This window comes from Cygnus olor, chromosome 20 (genome assembly GCF_009769625.2).
Source record: "Cygnus olor isolate bCygOlo1 chromosome 20, bCygOlo1.pri.v2, whole genome shotgun sequence".
Lineage (NCBI taxonomy): Eukaryota > Metazoa > Chordata > Aves > Anseriformes > Anatidae > Cygnus > Cygnus olor.
In genome coordinates, this window is record NC_049188.1 from 4942984 (window position 1) to 4964999 (window position 22016).

General features: G+C 51.3%; 2 protein-coding genes and 1 long non-coding RNA gene across 9 annotated transcripts; 1 reads left to right on the forward strand and 2 right to left on the reverse strand.

The window, feature by feature from the left end:
* Positions 1 to 369: 369 nt before the first annotated feature.
* LOC121058028 lies at positions 370 to 5511 on the reverse strand. The gene is made up of 2 exons (XR_005814061.1): positions 3402 to 5511; positions 370 to 1529 (listed from the first exon to the last, which is right to left on the reverse strand). It is a non-coding gene; the product is annotated as an uncharacterized LOC121058028 (long non-coding RNA).
* ORAI2 (ORAI calcium release-activated calcium modulator 2) lies at positions 2392 to 18341 on the forward strand. Of its 7 annotated transcripts, none has more exons than XR_005814060.1 (6): positions 2403 to 2489; positions 3143 to 3324; positions 5518 to 5758; positions 11222 to 11758; positions 15425 to 16969; positions 17603 to 18341. XR_005814060.1 is itself a non-coding variant. In XM_040532948.1 (6 exons), exons 4-6 carry the CDS (start codon positions 5528 to 5530, stop codon positions 15431 to 15433), a joined length of 777 nt encoding a protein of 258 aa, XP_040388882.1. In that variant the 5' UTR covers positions 2403 to 2489; positions 3143 to 3324; positions 4607 to 4644; positions 5518 to 5527; the 3' UTR covers positions 15434 to 16062. The 7 variants fall into 7 exon arrangements, 6 of the variants coding, with proteins under 6 accessions (XP_040388886.1, XP_040388884.1, XP_040388882.1 ...); XM_040532948.1 differs by lacking the exon at positions 17603 to 18341 and adding an exon at positions 4607 to 4644 and having other exon boundaries at positions 15425 to 16062; XM_040532949.1 differs by lacking the exon at positions 17603 to 18341 and adding an exon at positions 4525 to 4644 and having other exon boundaries at positions 2405 to 2489; positions 11222 to 16062.
* ALKBH4 (alkB homolog 4, lysine demethylase) lies at positions 12002 to 20845 on the reverse strand. The gene is made up of 3 exons (XM_040532943.1): positions 20366 to 20845; positions 19522 to 19719; positions 12002 to 19053 (listed from the first exon to the last, which is right to left on the reverse strand). The coding sequence occupies exons 1-3, from the start codon at positions 20828 to 20830 to the stop codon at positions 18412 to 18414; spliced, it is 1305 nt and encodes a 434-aa protein (XP_040388877.1). The 5' UTR covers positions 20831 to 20845; the 3' UTR covers positions 12002 to 18411.
* Positions 20846 to 22016: the final 1171 nt, after the last annotated feature.

The window sequence follows — 22016 nt, forward strand, 5'->3', positions numbered from 1 at the left end:
AAGAGGTGCTTGCCGTGTTGCAGGAAGGGACAAAAAGACCTAGTTACATGGCACACGTGAAAATACAGCAAGAGGTGTTAGCTGCGTTTCATACCCTTTTTGCTTTTTGATTGGAACAAATCAAAGTTTTCCAAAAGATTGTGTGTAAAGCTTCCAAATCCTGTGGCAGAAAGGCTTGGAATGGAATAGTTGTGCTTGTGCTAAACATCATGTAGTGACGCCTGGCTTTCCCTCTGCCTTGCTCTCTGCTTTGAACTTCAGGTTCCCTGGTAAGAATCACAGTATTCACGTATACATTTACTTGTCGATGCCTAAATGAAAAGCATATGCAGTGGTGGTTTTATTTGTAATTTAGGTTGTTGTCTTTTCGGTGTATCTTGAGCTAGTAGTGTCTGACGTCTTCCAGATGTGCTCATCCCAAGGCCTCAGCCTCCAGAATGCGGTGCTACTTCTCGAGCTCTAGTTAATGCCAAATAATTTAAAGCAAAAACAATGAAAAGGGAGAATCTCTTGCTGGCTTTAGTCTTTGAACAGTGCTGCCAGAAATCAGACGTTTTGTCTGAGCTGGCTTTATGAATTGGCTTCTCGGTGGTGTTACTGGCAGTGGGGAAGCAGATGTGATCAAGTGCAAGTGACGTTTGTGTTTAGGTCCCTTTTACCTCCCCGGGGACTTCAGAGCTGGGTGATCTCTGAGCTGCAAGGTGTATTTCCCCGCCAGCGCCCTGGGTTGGAGATCTGCATGGAAATGTTGTGTGTTAAATCTCTGTAGAGGCACATGCTTCAGAGTAAGCTGTGAATATTTCATTCTCTGGTGCTTAAGGTACAGAATGGATGTTCTGCAGTTGTCATTTGCTCTGTGGAGAGAGATGAGTTACGAGAACTGTTTCACTTGAATCCCCCTTCGGGTAGGTAAGCCCTGTTGATACATCTGTGTCGTAGGACGAGCCGTAAAAACATTGTGATGTTTCTTGGCTTTTGTGGACGGAGAGGAAGTGAGAGTCTCGCAAATAAACAAAGACTGTTCTGCCTCTGAGCTTGTCAGGCTTTTGAGCTGAACAAATAAGGGCTGTTTTGCATTAGGAAGAGCAGATGTGCTGCGTGAGGACACACTTCTCTCAGCTGGGAAGAAGATGGACTTGAGCTGGTCTTGGTAAATGAAATGAATTCGGGTTGTACGGCCTTATCCCGGCTCCTCAGGATGTCACAGTACCCGTGCTGAATTATTCATCCACTACATTTACGAGGAGCGCTTAGTTTGTGTGTGAAATCCATAAAAAGCAAAGAATGTGTTGCTGAAGGTGGTAGCTGCCTTACGGTCTTCTCTGCTGGCGTGGCTGTATTTAGCAGTAGGATCTGTATGTGGTGTGTGTTGCTGTGAATTCTGAAAACTGCTGTGCCATGTTGTGGTTGTTTGTTGGTGTCGTGTCTTCCAGAATACAAAAACGCGTCCGACTGGGCGGCTCGAAGGGTGTTTCTTCGTTAAGACAACGTGCGAATGCTGTGTGACCTCAGAACGGGGAAAGCATTGTCTGTGGAGCAGAAACAAGGAAGTGTAGTAAAAGGAAGAACAATTTTACAATTGCTTCCTATCCCCAATATAGCACTGAAAAAGCAGTAGTAACGTGGGGGTTTTAAACAGCCCAGGAGCGTGACCTGCTTCAGTTAAACTCTCGTTCTAGAGGAGTCACTCCCCAGCAGAGCAGGGAGAGGCATCTCCTGGGGCTGGATTTGCCGCTGTTCCATTTCTGCATGCCTTCGTACAAGCACCAGCCCTGAGAGCGGCGTTGGCGCTGTAACCCGGCAGAGATGCTCGCGATGGGAAAGGTGAAGAGTACGCTCAGGAGAACAAATGCTTGTCTCTCGAGTAAGTTTTTGGGAATTGTTTCCCTTTGTCATTTTCCCCCGCCTCTGCAGGCGGGGCTGAGCTCAGGAAGAGGGATCGCTGTGTGATAAAGCTGAGTCTGTGCTGCCTTGGAGCGCGTTGTCTCGCTCCCGGGGCAGGAACTCCTTCCTCCTGTCCCACCCGTGCCCTGCGGTGGCTTCGCGCAGGATTTCCTGCTGAGTGCATGGAGGAAGGCGGGCGGATAACGGAGCCCAGGGGAGGACGTCCCGTGCAGGGACGCGAGGACGGCTGCGAACACAGCGCAGTGACCGGCGGGGGCCGCGCCCGGCCCCCGGGGCTCGGGGCTCCCTCCCCGGCGGGGCCGCTGCGGGCAGCGCGGGGCCGGATCGGGACCAGGGGGCGGGGCTTCCACCGGAGGGGGGCGGGGCTGTGGCGGAGGTGGGCGTGGCTCCCCGCGAGTTAGGCGTGGCCTCCCGCCGGCCCCGCCCCCCACCCCATCTCCGCGCCCAATCAGGCGCGGGTCACGTGCGGCGGGGCGGGGCGCCCTCCCGCCCCCTCCCATTTCCTGCGGGTCACGTGGCGGGGGCCCCGGCGTTGCCTTGGCAGCGCGGCGGCGGCGGCTCCGCTCCGCTCCCGGGGCTCCGCGGTGAGCTGGGGCGGGCTGCGGGGGGGGGGGGGGGGGGGGGGGGGGTGCGGCCTCACCGGGGAGGCCCGGGGCTGGGCGGGGAGCCGGGAGGTGCAGGGGGGCCCCGTTCTGACCGGGGGTTACCGGGGGGGCACCGGGGGGTTACCGGGGCTCGGCCCGGGCTGCTCGGCTGAGGCATCCCGGGGGGGGGTCCCGGGCACCGGGGAGGGGCTCAGCAGTCCCGGGTGCTGATGGCATGGGGGGGGGGGTGCCGGTAAAGTGGCCCCAGCCGCCACGGCCGCGAGGTATTTCCGCGATGGCTCTGCCCCCGGTGAGGCAGGGGCACGGTATTTCCCCGGTAACTCACCCCCCGCGCAGGTAACTGAGGCAGGAGCGTGGTATTTCCTGGTACCTGTCCCCCAGTGCAGGTAACTGGGGCGGGAGTCTGATAACTCGCCCCCCATGCAGCTAACCGAGGCAGGAGCGCGATATTTCCCCAATAACTCTCCTCCCGTGCAGCTAACTGGGGCAGGAGCACGATATTTCCCTGATAACCCCCCCTCCCCATCCAGTTAACTGAGCCAGGAGCACGATATGCCCACGATAACTCTCCCCCCGTCTAGCCAACTGAGGCACGAGCGTGATATTTCCACGATAACTCTTCCCCCATCCAGCCAAACGAGGCAGGAGCGTGTTTCCTGATAACTCCCCCCCCCGTGCAGCTAAGCGGCTGGGCAGTGCCACCAGAATAAAAGCCCACGGAGGTGAAGGTGCTGTGAGGAGGTGAAGGTGCTGTGCGTGGAGCTGCTCTCCTCGGGTCTCGCCGCCCGGCCCCTCCATGCCCGCGGCCACCAAGGTGAGTCCGCAGCCCCGGTGCTGCCCCCTTGGGCTCTGCTCACGCTGAGGGGTTTTGTTCCCGAGTTGTTTACTTACTTGGGAACAGCTCTTGAGCTGCTCCAGAGTCAAAAACCATCCTCGTGGTATTTCCAGTTTGTTTTTCTAAGGGAAGACACGGATGTGATTGGGCGCTCGCGCTCTCCCTCTGTAACCTCTGGATTTTTTATTTTTTTCTTTTTAATGGAATTTGTCTCGGGTTGAAGTTTCCAACGTACTAAATTCCTGTGCATTTCGTGGAAAATCAGCGTCAGGGTAGAGGCCGTCAGCGTCCCAGCTAGAGGCAAAGCCAACAAACTCGCCCCGCATTATACGTTGCAGAATTCACACAGGATGTCATCACAGGAAACAGCTTCATACTTCTGCTGCTCGCAGGATGTTTCTGCTCGTCCCAGGGGGCTGGGGGAGAGGGGGTTTTCTGCCATAAGTAGGTGATTCTTGTCTTTTCTGGAAAGGGGCCAGGCAGGGAGGTTTCTCTCTGTTAGTATGTTCTGCGAGTTCCTTTGCTTTTTTTCCGTTCTATAATTTGAAAGCTCTTTGCTCCTGAGCTTTTGAAGAGCCATCCAGGACTACTATGGGGCTATAATTCTGGCCTTGTCAAAAAGAGCAGTCTTGTGCTTTTGCTGCCATCCTTACGATGTCTGAGGAGCTGAAATCTGAAGGTTCACAGAAATGCAACTCTCTACGGGGACGGACAATCTTACGTCTTGCAGTGCTTTGTGTTCTGCTGCAGCCTAATCTTGGTTACTGTGCCTGGGACAGCTTTGTTCCTTTCCAGTCATGCCATTCAGAGCTGTGGGCAATTGGTGCCCTCTTATCTTTGCTGCTTCCTCAAATCTCGCAGCAAACATTGATTTATTAGCTGTCTCCATATGGCCCTCGTTTGCCGAGAGCTGGGTGGAGCAGGGGGGATGCGGGCAGGGCCGGGGCTCCTCTCAGGCACGCAGCAAGGTGCTTGTGACCTAGAGGTGTGGTGCTGAGGCTAATTAGCGCCACGCCGTGTGTGACTCTGGGCACCCATCTCCTCCTTCCAGGAGCTGGTAAGTATTTATAGCCAGCAGGGTCTCACGTGCTGTGACTCGGTGTTGCTATCTGCCACCGTGGTCACGGCAGACCCCAGGGTGTGAGGATTAATCAGAGGATCGGGGTTTCCGTTCTTCAGACGACTGAGTTAGCTGCTTTCAGATGTTTGTTGGAGCTGAGAAGTCCTTGCCCAAAACATAAAGTCTGTTTCGTATCTGCAGATGATGCGGAGATAGTGAGCCAGTCGGCAGCAGCGTGGGTAAGTTGTGGTGTGAGGAGGGGATTGCTGGGACCTAGCGCTTGTTTCTGCTGCCAGCTGTGGCGTTAGCCACCTGAACAGCATTGCTGGCCCTTTACCTATCTCAGTGTAATCTCTGGAATCTGAAGACACTCATACCACTTGGAAAGCAGTCCACTTTTCTTCCTGGAGTTGCCTTTTCCTCTCCGTATGCTAAGAGCTACCAGTGGAAGTAAGGGAATAGGATTCTAGGCCAGATGTGGATGATAAGCGGTGTGTGAATAGTTTAGGAAATTGAACTTTCCACTGCAGGAGCTTGGGAGAATCAGTTGTTAACCACGCACAGCGTTCAGGCCTATGCCTATTTCCTGTCTTGTGCCCGTGTGAACTGAGCAGTGGTTTAACGGGAAAACCTGATTTCCAAAGAAAAAGCAAAAAATGAGTCCCTGGACAGCTGGAGTTACCTTGGTACTCCAACAAGATTCACTTGGAGATGGTGCATGATGCAGTGGGAAACTAAATTGTCAGATTACAACGAAATGATAAGATGGGGAACCTATTTCCAAAGTGTTATGTAAAACAAATTACTGAGGAGGAATTAAAGGGGAAAGTTGAGATGCCAGCTTTGAAATAAAAAGTTGGGCGCTGTGCAACCTTCCTGACCCCCTGCTGGAGCAGTTCTCAAGCTTACTTGTGCAGTCTTGCCTGGTTCTCATGGTCACTTTTAGCATACAGATGGTCATTTTCCTGTGTGGCGCATTGTAAGTGCGATACAGTTTGCTCCATCGTATGTCTACTGACCGAGGATAGCCGTGTTTAAACAGCTTTTGCAGTGGCTGATGCTTGTCCTTTCTCTGCTGCCTCCTTTTGAACGTGACTTTTGTTTCCCCTCAGCACTTCTCTCATGATGAGTTCTGAATTAAACGTTCCGGTGGACCCTTCCACTCCCGCTTGCTGCTCTGAACCTGGCACCAAAGGCATGGATTATCGGGACTGGGTGCGCCGCAGCTACCTGGAGCTGGTGACATCGAACCACCACTCCGTCCAGGCCCTGTCGTGGAGGAAGCTGTACCTGAGCCGAGCCAAGCTGAAAGCTTCCAGCAGAACCTCTGCGCTGCTCTCTGGATTTGCGATGGTACGTTTGTTTTGTGGGCACGCTTTTCAGATCATGGAAGTTGTGGTTCTGTAAAATCCCCCGTTAATCGGCGGTGGTTTCTCCCTGCCAAGAAGCAGGACGTGCTGTTGTTCTCTGAGGAGCAGGAGGCATCTGCCTGTGGGCTTCTGTTTGGCTGTTGAAAAGTTTGAGGCTGGCTCTCTCGAGGCAGCGTGCATACGTGAGCTGCCTAATGATCCACCCACGCACTCCCAAACCAGACCTTTAAAGAAAATGGTCCCCTTCCTGCAGACCATCCTGAGCGTTGCCCTGGTGCTGCTGAGCAGCACGGGAGCTGGGCTCTCTGTTGGCCCCGAGGCCAGGCACCGTTGGCTGCCTTCACGTGAGGTTGCGCCTGGTCTGGTTCTGGAGCTCCTCGGCCCCGGTGGTCCTCAGCGTTATCTTATTTTCTGTATGTGCTTTTTTCAGGTCACGGTGCCTAAAATAAGGCTGGGTCACAGCCTGCCAGGGAGGAATTTGCATAGCGTGAACAGAGAGATCGTGTTGTGAGAGGCCCCGCAGCCTCCGGCGTGGCGTCAGAGGGCTGTGCAGCCTGCAGGGAGCCAAACCCGGTGTATTTTTGTCAGCGCTGTCTATCGGGAATAATCCCCAGTCCTTTCTTTGCTCTGTGCGGCGCTTGGGTGTTATCTGGAAGCTATTTGCATAGGTCAAAACCGTGTCGGGGAGCGTACAAATAACACAGAGACGGTCTGGTGTTCGGGACTGAGCCGTGGAATTAGCAGAGCGCTGTCACGCTGCGATGCCAGCAGCCTCTTTACCTCCCCTCGGGTTCTTCCTTAGCAGCAGTGCGGGCTGAAGCCTGCTCTGAGGAGGCTTTCTGCTCAGGAAACGGGCTCGCTGCTGAGGTCTGCGCGCTGAGCGCGCCCACGCGGAGGGCAGCGCGTGGGAGAGCGGGACGTGAAGATGCTACAGCCTGCGGCGCGCGAGCTGCAGGGGGGCAGGCAGGTTTTGGGAACGTTCCAGGTAGCTGGGTTTGTTTGTTTGTTTGCTTTAAGCTGCTCCCACGCCTGCTTTTCCACCCCCGGAGCATTGCAATGGTGAGTTCCCTTTTGGATGACGCAGTCGGTCACCCAAAGCAAAGTTGGAGGAGCGTGAGCAGGGAGATAAATGGGGGCAGCCTGCAGGGCAGGGGCGCTCGGTTGCTTTGCGGTCCCTCTCTCCTCACCGTGTGTATGTGATGCTCGTAAAAGCTTCCCGTGCAGCCTGTGCTGGTTTGTAACCAGGCGTGCGTGCTGAAATGGCAGGAGGTGCCTCCCCGTCCTGAGACGGCTGGGTTCTCCCGTAGGTCTCTTTTCACTGAAGCTTTCTTACTCTTAAAAAGCAGTTTGTGTGCTGGCCCCCCGTGCCTTGAGGTTCCTGGAGTAGTGCAGTAGCCGTTCGTGACTGTGCCCTTTAACGTGAGCACTAAATTGATGTTTTGTAGCTTTGTGAACCCTGATGCATCGCGGCTCGGCTGCACGAGCAGATGGCTCTGCCTGGATGCCGGTGTCGCTGGGACCCCGCAGGGGCTTGGAGCGCCGCTCCGCAGGGCTGGGCTGTGTCTGAAAACAGAGAGCTGCTGGAAGGGCTCAGCAAACACACACGGTTAACCGTTTGACTTCTATTTATGAGGCACTTAGCCACCTGCTAAGGTTATCTCGTTTACTTCGTGTTTCCAGATCAATTTTTAGAGGAGTCTCATGCTGTGGTGGGCATGCCAGAGCTGGTGCCCGGGAGTGCTGTCTGCTGGGCACTTAGCAGCTTAAAAGCTAATTATCAAGTAGGTATAAGGATTGCGAATTCGAGACAGCCACTTTAACATAAGTAGATCCAAAACTGGTGCTTTTCAGAAAACAAAACATTTTCTGGAAGGAATTCTCTTCTATTAGCAAGCTTTTCCCTAGCTGACTGCATCGGGCCGTCCAGTGAAAGGTGACGTATCTATTGCTGCCTCGTTATTTCTCTGCCTGTAATTTGCTAGGCATGTGCTATGTGGATGTTTAGACTCTAATAAGAGCATCTCTTTGGCTATGATGAAAGCAGCATAGTTATTTAGAGTGGAATAGTTTCCTTGAAGCCCTATGTGCACTTAACTATGTAAACAAATGTCACGGAGGCCTTGGCTATTGCTTTATTTACTTCCCTGTCAGCGTGTGTGATTCCAGCCAGTTCCATATTGGCTGGAAATTATTCCAAGCTGATGGGTATTTAATCAACAGGCGGTGGCTTTGATCCAGCTCCTTCTGGACAGGCTGCAGAATAATGCGAGCCTTCCTCGTTAGGCGATGCTATCTGCGGTATTTCTGGCAGGGAAGCGGGCAGGCCAGGAGGACGCGGGAGCCTCTCAGCGCCAGGTCTGGCTGGAGGGGGGCCGTATGGCTGCCGGCATCGTCCCGGGGAGGCCGCAGGTGAAGGAGATTTGGAGGGAGCTTAGGAAATCTCCGTAATCGTTTTCCTGATGGAAATAAGAGCTGTTGCTGCTAGCCGGTCTTCTCAATGCTTGTCCAGTTGCTCCAGGATATGTATTTGATTTAGAAAAGGGGGAAACAATCCAACAGATTGACCGGAGCGATTGTTTTTACAGGCTGCCAAACCATCTGTGTGAATGTAGCGTGTGTTATGTGAAGCCATTTGTCATCCTCTCGCCTGGTATTATCTGTGCTGGACCAAATTTCTCAAGATGAGCATCTTCTTTATGGGCAATCTGGACTACGGTGATCTTGAAGGAAAAAACCCACGCAACTGCATGTAATTTAACCACCGTCTAACTTAAAAACGTTCCCAGCACATGCTTCTTCAGCGAACCTGTGAGCCTGGAGTTCAGCAGGGCAATCCTCAGGCTTAAAATTAAGCCTGCGCTGAAACAAGCGGCTGCTCAGCGCAGTGCTCAGCGCCTTGCAAAGTCAAGCCCTCGATACCTTGCCCGCCGGGAAGAGGTTAGCATAAAAGGGGCTCTTGTCACAGAAGAGCGTAATTGTATCAAACATGACATATTAATAGTTTTACGGGCGAAGCAGCATACTTAATGATTTTTAAATGGGTTATGTCAGCTTGTCCTCCTTCTCTTATCCCGGTCAGACAATGACATGACAGTCTGTGTGGGGTAAGGTGATAAAGCTCACTCACCTTTCCCGTGCTCGTTCGGGTTAAATGATCTGTTTTTCTGCCTTGCTGCCCTCTCTGGATTGTTGATGTTTTCCTGTGAAATACCTCTTACCGAGCCATCAGTCAGCGTTAAAAATTCATCACATTGCACAGCTGAAGCTAGCCCTAGGGAATAGGTTAGTCTGGGAGGAAACATCCAATTAGCTGAAAAGTGCTGCTCATGCGAAGGATAACAACTAGAAATTGATATGTTGACATCAGCCGGGCTTTCAGCTTTAATATAAAGCTATAAATTGAACATGCAGGTACAGTTCCTATTCAGCTCGCTGAATGCTGTGTCTCTGGGTATTACAGCACCCAATAATGAACAAAATACCTGCAGCTTTTCCTGGCTGACGCGGGGTGACTGACGAGCGCAGCGCTGTGCAAGTGAATTGTACAGAGCCGTGCAGCAGAAGGTAAGTCTGATCCCAAATCAATGCATAGGGAACTGCAAAGGGGACGTATGCAAGGCAACGTGTACGTTGTATTCAGACAGACCTTGCTTGCAGTAGATGGTGAAGCCAATTCTGCATTATTTTCCCCGCTATTTGACAAGATCTGCAGACAGGAGTCTTAAAATAAAATACCATGCCCACATTCATCACCAGAACAAATGGCTGGGAATATCCAAGAACTGTCACTATGTTTTTGGTGTCTCTAATACCACATACAGTTGGCGTAGGTATAAAATCCAGACGTGTAGAGGCTGACTGTTTTCTACCCCAGACACGCGTGTTATTTCTTGGTGCTAACAGAGGCGTTCAGGCTTGACCGTGATCCCCCTCCTTCAGGCTGCTGATGGTTTCAAAGTAAACACAGGTGGGACAGCAGTCGTGCCAATGTAGTGCTGCTTCCACCCTCTTTAATCCTTCTCAGGGCTACCAAAAGTAGGACTGTGAGTGCACCCTGATCTCAGTGCATAAATAACATTAATAACATCAAATTAACATTAATTAACAAGTAATGCCACAGCGAATGGTGCGGATCATCATACAGAGCCCGAAATGGCTGCTCATACAAAGTGTGGATAAAGCGGTGATGTCTGTTCTGCAAAATCCACCTACCCCCTGGAATCCAGCCGCTTGTGCCAACTTTCCCTCCCCATAGCGGCTCTGAGAGGCGCTGGCCTGGGGCAGGCATCCTAAATCAGCTTCTCCTTCCCCTAACACACACGGTGAGCTGTGGTGTGCTGGAGCAGCAGGCCGCCTGGGGTCACCAGAGGTTTTGCGGGCTGCACGAGCATCTGTGCGAGTCACTAAGTGATGCTGGAGAGTTATCAGAGGGCAATGTTGGGTATTCTCGTCCACTGGCCTGTAGCTTCCCTTGGCAAAAGGTTTCTGCAGCCCTGTCGGGGCTGACGCCGTGCAGCAATACACATGCTGGCTTGCTTCACAGACAGGTGAAGTATTTTAACAAATTGCTAAACCAGCTACAGACCCGTAGCAGGACTGCAGTTCTGGTGCCACAAGGGCGCTGCTCTCCTGCGTTTACTGTTTGTTAAACATCACTCGACTGAAGACGCAGTTGAGGTTCTTTTGAAATGACCAGCTTCAGAGACTTGCTGCGTGATGTGAGCCTGCTTTCCTGAAACGAGAGCCGAGCTGTTAACATGCCCGTACGCCTGTAGCTGTCCACCTCTGTTGAACGTATCAGTAAGTTATTAGACCCCAAGGGAGAAATTTGGGGATGTAAGTGACTCGTATCTAGGCATGTTTGTAATAAAAACGACCGCCGTGTTCTGAGAATAGAAGGCAGCTATTTTTACTACGGAGTAACTTAAACTATAAAGTAGCTTGCACGCTTCCCTTGGGAGGTGGTGTAACCTTGCTGGCGGCTGGCCAGGCGGGCTGCTTGCTTTTTGCTTTTTACACCCGTGAAGCTGAAACTTCCTGCGCCGCAACCGCTAGCGGTGAGCGGAAGAAGAAAGTGTGGCAGGCGGGCGGGCTAGCAGGCTGTCAGCTGCCTCCGAACTACGCTTCTGGTCTAATGGGTTCCTTCTGTTGTGTGTTCGGTTTGAGGCAGCTCGTATGGCTCACGGTTGCAAGGAGAGAGCTGTTATTTTGGAAAAGTGCAGCACGGAAATGTGTGCGTGAGCCTTGCGACAGGCCAAGCCGCAGACGGTGCGTGCATCATCACGGGGAACTGGGCTGAGCCATTTAGGCTGCTCTGAAAAGCTCTTGAGTGTGCACTTGACCTTACGTGGTCTTCCTGAATAAAGATGCTTTCCTGGATGAAGGCCTGGAAAAGAGAAAAACCAGCAGCTGTTGATGAGCAGTTTTTTCTTCCTTTTCCCCCCAGGTTGCCATGGTGGAGGTGCAGCTGGAGATGCAGTACAAGTACCCCCAGATGCTGCTGATCGCCTTCAGTGCCTGCACGACGGTGCTCGTGGCAGTCCATCTCTTCGCTCTTCTCATCAGCACCTGCATTCTGCCGAACGTGGAAGCAGTGAGCAACATCCACAACCTGAACTCCATCAGCGAATCCCCCCACGAGCGCATGCATCCCTACATCGAGCTGGCGTGGGGCTTCTCCACGGTTCTGGGAATCCTCCTTTTCCTCGCAGAAGTGGTGCTTCTGTGCTGGATAAAATTTCTGCCTGTGGACTCCATCCTGAAAAATGAAACCACCACCATCCAGAAGCCCAGCGGCCACGCGGGTTGGCAAGCAGCGCTGGTCTCCACCATCATCATGGTCCCCGTGGGGCTGATTTTTGTTGTCTTCACCATTCACTTCTACCGCTCCTTGGTGCGGCACAAAACGGAGCGCCACAACCGGGAGATCGAGGAGCTCCACAAACTGAAAGTGCAGTTAGACGGGCATGACAGAGGCATGCAGGTAGTGTGACAGAGGCTGAGAGCAAAATTCCCGTTCTGCTAGTTGGTGGGACACACCAGCGATGGATTGTCCTGAGGCTTAAATATGTAAATGCTAATTGCCTGCCATATTTAGCTGTGGGTTCTAGTGCTGTTTCAGATGCTGGGGTCTCTGGTCCTACACACTTCTGTACTTAAGTAGACACTGCCGTGGAGTTCGAGGTCAAGTCTTGATCTACATTGGTACAAGTAGCCAAAAATCTGCTCTTTTTTTTCTTTTTTTTTTTTTAACAAATGCAACATTCAGTTGTCAAAAGTAAAACTGCATCAGCTGTCCAAAAAGGCTGTGTGTGTGTGGAACCTGTCTTACGTGTCAGAACTCCCTGGCTGTCAGTGCAGCAGCAATTAATTGGCAGTTTATTTCTAGAGCTGTGCTGGTTAACGAGGGTATCTGCTTCCAACCTGAGGACCTCCAGGAAAGCACAATAGAAACCGAGTGTTCATCACCTCAGTTCTAAAGCAAGCGTTCCATAAGTACGTAACCAGGAAGAAACCAGCCTTAGCTTTTATGTTCTGTTCTTGCTATTCCTTACTATATTTTTATGTCTGGGGAGGTCGAATCCCTAATTGCAGGGGACTGAGGAGTTCCGTTGTAATTTCTTCAGCAGCGTCTGTCACTCTAGATTGAATGAATGCCAAGATCATGTGCTTTTTTTTTTTTTTTTCCAGTAAGAAACAAGAGTACCCAGGGAAGGCTTACAGGTGTTTTAGTTTTAACAAGGACATTCTTAAAACAGAACAGTGACAGGGAATTTAATGAGACAAAATTTTGAAGGACTAGAAAAGCAAGTTTCAAGGAGGTAAAGAGTGACAGCAGGCTGTAGAAATCTGTCCCTGTGTTGTCTTCAGTTATGTACCGTTGCAATGTCTTTCTCCTGGCTTGCTGTAGAGAACAAGCCCCAGTCCTGCATTTTTCATCAGTGTTTGTCAGCAGTACGTTCACCTGTCCAAACGGAATGCTTTCTTCTCCCTCCACCAAAGCAGGCAGCTCCTCTGGGGGAACCTGGAGCTGCACAGGCGAGTCTGGAGCTGGATCCGGCAGGAGATCTGTGTGCCATTGAAGAGCTATCACGTTTCACTTGAGCTGACTCCTTTTCAGCAGCAGAAAAAAAGACACTTGCACGTCTGCTTTGCTTAGCAGGGGAAGCTTGTGAATACTATAGCATCCTTTTGGGGGAAAACTTCTGTAAAACTTGTTTTATGATTTGTGGTAACCTTGTGGAGAGAAGTGCTTTGCAATCATCAGCTCTTTGAAGGGCAAGTAAGGCTTTCTGGTACAGGGCTGCAAGAAGCATAAGCGCATTTTCTTAGCCCTGATCCTTTGCCGATTTCCTGCTCTGCACTCAAACATTGCAGTTAGGCTCCCAGGCTGTGTAGGTTTCTGAAATTGTTACGGATGTTTGTAATGTTCTATTTATCTATGGTCCCTTATTCCACTGGGATTTGAGAAATCTGATGGCAGCATATTACATGTCAGCTGCCCAGAGTGGAGAGTACACACAAATCCCAGTGAGACTATCCCTGTATTTCTCTCTGACGAGGGCCTTGGGAACCCAACTCCAATTTCTCTTGTTTACATGCAAGTTTGAGCATTGCTGAACGAGTTGCTTAGCACTGTGTCTGTGCCTTTCATCTGTTGTTCTTGCCGCAGTTGGCATGTACCATATTGGCTCATGTGCAGCAAAGAAAATAGTTTGTGTGTGTGAAATGACTAGCCTGTACTTATGCACATATGCAAAAAATGAGGAGTGTCCTCCAGGAAGTGGGTGGTCATGAAATTCATACCATCTCCCCAGGAGCCTGCCCTCTCTTCCTCCTCTTCTTACCAAAATAAAAAATTAAAGGTTTACGGAACAAAATCAGAGTTGAGTTTTCTGCCAAGTATTACACGCGTAGGCTCTTCTACCAACAGAATTTCTATTGTGAGGCCAGAGCCAGGCCAGATAGGATGAATTTCTTATCTGAGCTTTGTGCTTTCCTTTAACGTCAGTAAGAATAGGGCTCTGTGTGCACTGTGGAGCCCACGGGGCTTGAAATTAGTTGTGGAGGGAAGTATCTTGCCATTTTTTTGTAGTAAAGAGTCATCAAATTTCACAGCATGTACGTGATGCTGTGACAGCAATGTGGCTCATTTGGAAACAGCCAAGTCGTCCATTTCTTTGCAAATAAACTTCAGCAAATGGAGAAATGCAGCAGAGACTGTGCTTGGACTTCGTAGAACAATTAGAGGCTTTGGTGGGACTAGGTTCAAAGTAGTCTCAAGGCAGTGAGCAGTGACTGGAGAGGGATCGCCTTACTCCAGCAGGGAGTCTGAGAGGGTTTCCCATGGGTGAATACGCTTAAATCAGCGTAATCGTGTGCTTGGCCAGCTCTGCTCCCAGCTTTGCTTTTTGTATCTCTCGTGGGAGTATTTTTGCTCCTTGGTGTCTGGGATCTCTCCAGGTAACCCATCTAACCCATCACTTCGTGCTGCAGCCCCTCTCGTTCTTCCTTCCCAACAAGAGTGCTTTTTTCTCTTGCCTCTTCCTCTAACATTTGTACATGTTCACTGCTGTTGGGTCCAGACTTGTGTTGCAGTAAGTTCACCCGTGGTATCAGCAAGCAACAGAAACTTAATCCACGAAGGAGTGGGGATGCTGTACTTGTCCAGACAGGAGTTTGCTATGATGCCAGAAAATCCTCCTTGCTTCTGCTGATATCCCTGTGGTTGGCAGCAGGATTCCCAGCAGTTAAGCATGGGGATGCTTTTCTTTTGGCAGCACCACGTCTTGTCTCGTGTCTGCTGCCAGTGCCTGGCCTCGGGCACCTTGACACTTGTGTCCCTGTGGTTCCTGGGGTATCTGTTGCTTTTGGGGTCTTCCGGCCTTGGATCAGCTCCGTGCCCTGGGAGGGTGATTTTGTTCGGGCAAGGCAGGTGTGGGTTCCTCTCTCCTCTCCTCAGCAGGGGTCAGGACTGGGCACGAGTGCAGGAGGGAGCTGGGGATGCCCGGGGCAGAGCCGGGTTCGCCCTTTGGCTGGGGTTGGTGGCAGCTCCTGCCCCCTGAGCTCCCTGTGTTTCACACTGCTCCCAGCCTGTCCCTTGTTGCGGTGGGCAGCAGGAGGCCTCGTCACCACAGGGGACGAGGCTGACGTTAGATCTTATCGCCTGGGCATGATCCGCCTGACGATGGAGGCGATACTGCAGGAGAGGCCTGGGGTGGAGCACGCCGCGGTAAGCACTCAAGTACCTGGAAGTGTTTGTAGAGGGCTGGTGGTGCGGGTGCAGCAGGGGACTGTCCCCGGTGTTCCTGATGCCAGGAGAGCAAGGGCAGCTTGCCGTGGGGCCAGTGGTGGCTGGGGTGTGGACTCTGCCTGGGGATCGGGGTGCCTGGCCAGCTGCAGGACTGGCTGCTCACACTACGTGCTCTCCTCTTGCCTTTCCATGGCTTTACGTGGGTTTTCGCCCTGTCCCTCCTCTTCTTTCCCTTCCATAAACAAACAGAAAGCCTTCAGGATTCCCTCCTTTCATAGCTTCGTTATCTTCCAACTCGTGCAGCTTCCTCAATAACCTCCCCCAGAGCTGCAACCTCAAATCCGCATCCCAGCACAAATGGGTCAGCATGCTTATTTTCTGATTATCTTCTCACAGGGTGTTTGAAAGTGGTGCAGAAGAGACCAGAAAATGGCTCCAGTGATTTCTTACTGGCTGAATTTAGAAAAGTTCCTGTGAGCGCCCGTGCGTGTGATTCGGAGCTTTCCTCAACCACGATGAGCGCGATGGTGACTCAGTTAAGTGCTTGGAGAGAGCAAACCTCTGTCTTTCTGTTGGCCTATTCTTGTTTTATCTCTGCATGAGCGCTATTTAATATAGAACAACGCACGTATCTCAGTTATCGGTAGTGAGTGAAACTGGATAAACATGCTAAGTTTTACACTGCTTGCTGATTTCAGACTGATTTTTTTATTCGAAAGACAGCTGAAGTCCTCCAGCATCCTCTTTGGGTTAATCTGTGCTTTACTTTTTTTTTTTTTTTAAAGCTTGCACAGATATTACCTATCTTCTTTTAAAATACATAAGTAGATATCAAATTGATGCACTTGTTTTTAATAAGGGCCTGGTTCCTGGTATGTGTTTTACAAGTGCTAATCTTGGTTAAGAAGATAAACAGCTGTGATAGCAGTTCCTATAACATGAAGAGTGTTAAAGTTTGTCTTATGTTAATGACACTAGCACAGTGGACAAAATTATTTTTAATGGATGATTAAGATTAAAACCTCTTCATACTCTTCTTAGACTTCTGTGATACTTGATAATCTAAATCAATCGTTAATGTTCTACAATGCTGTAGTTCTGGCTTTTTTAGGAGAGAATATGCATAAGGTTTTAGAAAGTAATACAGAGCCAATGAGATTGTGATTGCTTTATGATCTCTCTGAGATGATGCCCAAAAGACAATTTAACGGGTGAAAAATGTTGAAAGATAGACATAGCAATGACTGAGGAGAGACTACGTTAAGTGTTGGGCTTCAGAAACCATCTAGACAAAGCCCTCGGTTTTTGGCTCAGAAGATAATTATGTGCAGGTTTTAAACTTAAGATATCAAGTAGGCAGAGCTGGAACTTTCTAGCAAGAACGGCAGCTTTCTGTGTAGTTTGAACAAGGCAGAAAAACTCAGCTAACAAATGCAGAGCACAAAATGAACTAATGTTGTTTATCTTTTCATTGTGGCACACTGATTCATCAGAAGCTATCATCTGCTTTCATTGCTGGCAGAATGAAACAGCAGGTACGTGTAGACAAAGTATTTTAACAGGCTGGGAGCACAATAGAAATGTGAAAGTGAGCGTTGGAAATAAGAGCCAAACGTTAATGGAAATAGTTGATTGTCGTGTTTTGCCATGAGAAGAGCAGATTGATGTGGAGGCTCGGCACTGAAAGGTGGTAGGGTGGTGGCAGGATGTGGTCTCAAAGCTTGTTCTTCCTCCAAAAGGCTGCCCTGGGTTTCCTTGTGGCTTTGTGCCGAGGTCCAGCAGGCTGCCAGCTGTGTCCTCCTGCTTGGCTGAATGTTCTCTGACCCGATGGCAGTGATGCCCTGAGGCTGGGACACTGTGGCTCTGGCCGGGGGACAGCACGCTGTGAAGCCCATCGGCACAAGCAGCAAAGGACTGATCGCCCCAGCCTGCCACAAAAAGGTTAGGAACCGTGATTTTGAGATTTATTTATTCTGGTGGAGCTTGGCTGCCTGTTGCACAACTGTCTCCTTGCAGTGACAGCCTTCTGTCAGAGAGGGCATGCTGGAACTGCTGCTGGAGAAGGTGATGCTGTCAGCAGGTCTGGACGGAGGTTTGTGGCTCAGGGCAGCCCATGGGAGTGGCGCTCACTGATCCCTCCTGCAATTATTCTGTAGCCCTGTCCACGACTGTTTAAATACTGGGCTAAACTGAAACTCTCTCATTGCAGCGGTGAAGCAGCATAGATGTAACTGTTAAAAACATCCTGATTCACCAAACTGAATTCAAGTAAAATAGTTTTGTTGGGCTGAAGAGCTGCCTTCTCTGCAATGCCTGCAGCAGAGGGCAGAGTCCACAGTGAGAATGCGTTGCTGGTACATTAAGAACCTGTGCATTGTGCCATGGAAGTACTTCTAAGACAGGATATGTCTGTACAGGAACGCTGAAATCCCATGTAATAAACCTGTCCCTCTTTTTCTTACCAACAAAACCAGACAGCATTGCAAAGTGTCATTTTATTGCTGTAGGTGTGACTGTGCTGAATGGTGTCAATGACACAACAGTGTTTGTTAAAGGATCACGCTTCTTCCACAGCACAGCTTCATTTTCAAGAGCACAGAAGTTTGTTCTGAAGAGACAGATGGCCTCAAATCAGCTTCTGCTACAAATGACTACTTGAATCTTAGGTACAAGGTATGATTCAAATCTGACTGATGGAGGTGCCAAGAAAAAAAATTATAGCTGCTGGTGTTGCAGTCTGTTGCCCAGCTTATTCTCAAAATCTGACTCCTGCTACTGAGAGCTGACAGCAGGGTTCAGAGATGACAAACGATCAGAAAATAACACAGTCTGTGCAAGCCTCTGGTCTGAACTCTGTCAAGCTGTCTCTGCGGAAGAGTCAGCATTGGCCCTCTGCAAATGCAGCTCTCTGGTCCCAGAAGATATAGGTCACACACAGTATTTATGATTTATTCTCGCTGTTAGAGCATGAATCTTCAGCAAAGGATAATTACTTTAATTAGTTCTCAGCATGTTGTACTGTCTGTGGAGAGATGCTTGCTTACCTGCCCCCACCGGAGAGGTGATCTCTAAAGGAACTATCTGGAGTGGGTGAGAAGATGCCTGTGCCATAGGGATACAGCTAACTCTAAACACCGAGAGATGTGATGCATGCATTTTGTCTAAGAGCTACCACTGCTCAGGACAGTCTTCACAGAAATAAATGGCCCACCCCTTCCCTGCACCACCTTGTTTGTGTTAAACTGCTATTTGATTGAGCTTATCTCGGTACATACCTGGTTCCTTATGCACACTTCAGAAATAAATCAAATTGTAAAAATACTGTACTTTATTTTTCAAACCAAATTTCCTAACAAGACGCAATTCTAGCCTCCCCTTGCTGATCACACTGGTGTTCCTTGAAACGAAAGAGCTATTTCTAGCAGTTCTTTACCCAGTTCCTCATGCCTTCCTCCAGTGCTGAACTCCGCAGACAGCTCCCTGAACGTGACACAGATTCGCCGGTGCTCTATATGCTTGCGGTAAATCGCATGTTTCCACTTGTAACGTGCGTCACCGTACAGTACCACCAGAGACCTTCTGGGTAAGTGAATGGCAACGGTCACCTCTTTACTTGGAACAAGCCTTGGGGATAAAATGTAGTCGGTTCCCTGTTTGCTTGAACTTTTGCAGGCTGACGTCTCTGTAAGAGATCCAGAGGGACTTAATTCCCCGTTTTCTTTACTGAAAGTGGGAAATAATTGGATGCTGTCCTCTGAATCACAAGACATGGAGAGCACGGTTTTTGAGAGCAAGTTTAAGCTAACCAGACGCTCTCCCCAAAGCCACCAGTCATCAAAATGTGGGTCGATGGCAGAACCTCTTTCTGGCCTGTAGTCCAGATTACATTGTTCAACAGGTAAGAAACCACCTAGTACAGAGCAAGCCTTCATTTGTGTCACAATTTTTTTACTAAAACTTGGCAAACCGGTAAAGCTACCAGCTTTCAACCTCTGTTTCTTGAAGTTCACTTTGGGTCCATAGTCCTGTTGGAAAAGAAGAGGGGGAAAAAACAATATTAAGGAAAGATCTGGGACAAGTCTTTTTGGAGAGGCTGTCATCCCTACGGGCTCGTGGTCAAGACTTTTGAGTTCTGCTCTCATCTAATCTGGTGACCTGGTCACCAGTTTGGAAAATGACTCAATGAAGCTATATTAATCTATGGAATTAGATTTCTCACCTGTAAAGCAGAAAAAAAACACACAAACAAACTACTACTCTCACTTAAAGATTGCATGAACTTTGCCTGAACACGCAACATGAAGTACGAATTGTAACTCTCCTATACTTCTGCAAGAAGCTGATTTTAATCACAAATAATTCTTGCAATTGATTTCAGAAAAAGCTTCTGAAGAAGAGCTTTTAACGAAATGTGTAAGTGGTTTGGGTTTTGAATGAAATCAACTTTGTTCTTAGATCCTTCTGGAAAAGGAAATATGCTTCTAAAGTCAAACCTGTTTCTTTCGGCCAGACTGTGATGGCTTCCATTCATCTTGGTCCATCAGTTCAACCATCTCCGATTCTTCTTCTTCACTAATGAACTCCTCTGTCAAAAACACCCCTGGAAATGGAAATGCCCAGCCAGCAAATTCTGAGTGCTCATTTCCTTTAGCTAAACCTGTTGCTGGACAGTAAGTGAAATTATCTTCTCCCTGTGGAAATAACAATAGAGATGAAAAAATGAGTGGAGGGGGAAACTTATCAAGATAAGGTATTTACCCTGGAACTGATGCTGCTGCATGTGGAACCTGTCTGCACAAGGCTCTTGTAACCACGAGGGATTTCACAGCTGCTTTTTGGGAACAACTCCTCCCTGGGCTGGATGTGCTAACAGCTCCAGCATTACCACCCTGCTGAAAGCTGCTTTTCTTTCCTGGTAATGTCTTTATCCCGCAAAGACGGGGAAGCACAGATGATCCTCGGTGCCAGGCGTATAAGGAGATTACAAACCCTTTTTCCTCAGCCCTGCACTGAGGGATAGGGCTCGTCACAGCTCTTACCCTTGACTGAGGAAAGTTGCCCGTAACTGCGAGGCCAGGAGGCCAAGTAACCCACCCCCACCCTGCCCTTTGTTCTCGGGCACGGCCCCACTGGGGCCTGTCCCGGGGGGCTCCTCCCGCTCCCGGGGGCTGCTTGGGCCCGGGGGGGGGGGGGGGGGGCCGCGGCCGGGCCCTGCCTGGGGGCAGCCCCGCGGGGCTCGGGCCTTGCGGGGGGCGACCCGGGGCCCTATTGCCCCCCTCCCGGTCCCTCCCGCTCCGCCCCGCCGCCGGCCCCGCCCCGCCGCCCCCTCCCCGGTACCTGCGGGGGCGGAGCGGCCTGCGCGGGCCCCTCGCAAAGCAGGCAGGAGCGGATCCCCTTGCAGCCGCAGCCCGGCCCCGCGCCGCCGCCGCCGCCCGCCGCTTCCTCCTCCTCCATCACCACCATCATCACCACCGTCCCCGCCCGCGGGCCGCGCGTCAGGATACGGCCCCTCGCCGCCCTCCTGCTCTCCTCCTCCGCCCGCTTCTCCCCGCCCGCGGCCCGGCCCGTTTGCAGGTGAGGGGGGCGGCGGGGAGCAGGGGGTCGGAGCCGGGGCCGGGGCCGAGCCGGCGGCGGGGCACGAGGGCTCGGTGCAGGCCGCGCTGCCGGCCCGGTGGGCTGCTGGAAGCTGGAGAACGGGGGGGGAGCGGACTCGGTTTCCCAGCAGGCCACGCGGCACAGTGCAGCGCTCCAAGGCTTGGAGGCGCCGCGGGGGCTGCTGGGAGTTGTAGTGCCGTTTCCCATCGCACGCCCCGCGGGGGCGCCTCAGGCCGAGGCCGGCGCCGGTGCCGGCCCTCACGGCGGCCGGGCTCGGGGGGAGCGGGGCGGCGAGGGGACACCGCGAGGCCCGGCCCGCGGCGGGGCCGGCCCCGGCCTCACCTGGGCTCCAAGCCGCCGGCCCGGCCCCGGGCGGTGCCCATCGGGGTCACCTCAGGCCGCCTCTGGATGGAGCCGCGCGGGCAGAGGCACCCTGCGGGCACCCCCCCGTGTCCCCCGTGCCCGTCCCCGGCGGTGGCCGGCGGCGGTGGCCCCCCGGCAGCGGGCCTCGTGCCACGCCGTGGCCCGGGAGCGCGACATGGCGGTGGCGAGGCCGCAGCATGGCAGTGGTGGCTATGCCAGGGTCACCGCTCGTGGCCCAGGCGCAGAGCGAGGGTCCCTCGTCCCCCCGGCACCCGCACGGCTGCAGAGCCAAAGCTAAACTTGTTCTATTCGCCACATCGTTTGTCCGGCCCGAATTGGCGCTGCCACAGGACCGTGGCCTCAGCGAGGTGTGGCCGTGGGGACGAAGGGCCTGGCACCATGTCACAGGAAGCAGATCTGTGCACGATGCCAGCATAGCCAAGCGCAGGGTGATCAGGAAACCCACAGTCATTGGCGTCGAGGTTTTCTTACAGATATTCGAGCTTAGTGGGGTTTGTTGGGTCAGCAGGGAAGGGTTTGGCTTTCATTGACAGTTCTGTTGCTTGAAGGATCAAGTCCTTGAGCAGCTGCTGTTCAAACGCTTCTTTCAGGCTCGATTTTCTTTTTTTCCCATATAAAACCATGTAATATTTCATATATAAAGGATTGTCCTTACTTACAGGTTTTAACAAAACATCACCCATGATGATCCAGGCATTGTAGGCACCTTACAGTACTAAAGTCAAGCCTAAGGACTGCTTACGTGTCCCCCATGATTTACCAGATTGGCGTTTAGGCAGAATTGAGACTAACACAAAAAGACAGTAGAGAGCCTGCCTTGGAGCTCTTTTCTCTTTTATTTCCCTCTCTTGAAATCTATGTCAGAAATAGCGGTAAACCATGAACCAGTAATTTTGTGACGTTGCTTTGGCCTTGTCAGTGTTACTTACTATTCTCGATATCTGTATCTGTGTGTGCACACGTAGGACAGAATGTATCTGCAACAATGCATGAAAACGTCTGGTAATCA

Excerpts from the sequence above, each read along its gene's own strand:
- ALKBH4 (XM_040532943.1), bottom strand. The coding sequence starts at position 20,830 with ATGGGAAACGGCACTACAACTCCCAGCAGCCCCCGCGGCGCCTCCAAG. Across the intron at positions 19,720-20,365 it reads AGGCCGCTCCGCCCCCGCAG|GGAGAAGATAATTTCACTTA; the intron begins GTACCGGGGAGG and ends TTATTTCCACAG. Across the intron at positions 19,054-19,521 it reads AGTCTGGCCGAAAGAAACAG|GACTATGGACCCAAAGTGAA; the intron begins GTTTGACTTTAG and ends CTTTTCCAACAG.
- ORAI2 (XM_040532948.1), top strand. The coding sequence starts at position 5,528 with ATGATGAGTTCTGAATTAAACGTTCCGGTGGACCCTTCCACTCCCGCT. Across the intron at positions 5,759-11,221 it reads TGCTCTCTGGATTTGCGATG|GTTGCCATGGTGGAGGTGCA; the intron begins GTACGTTTGTTT and ends TTTTCCCCCCAG.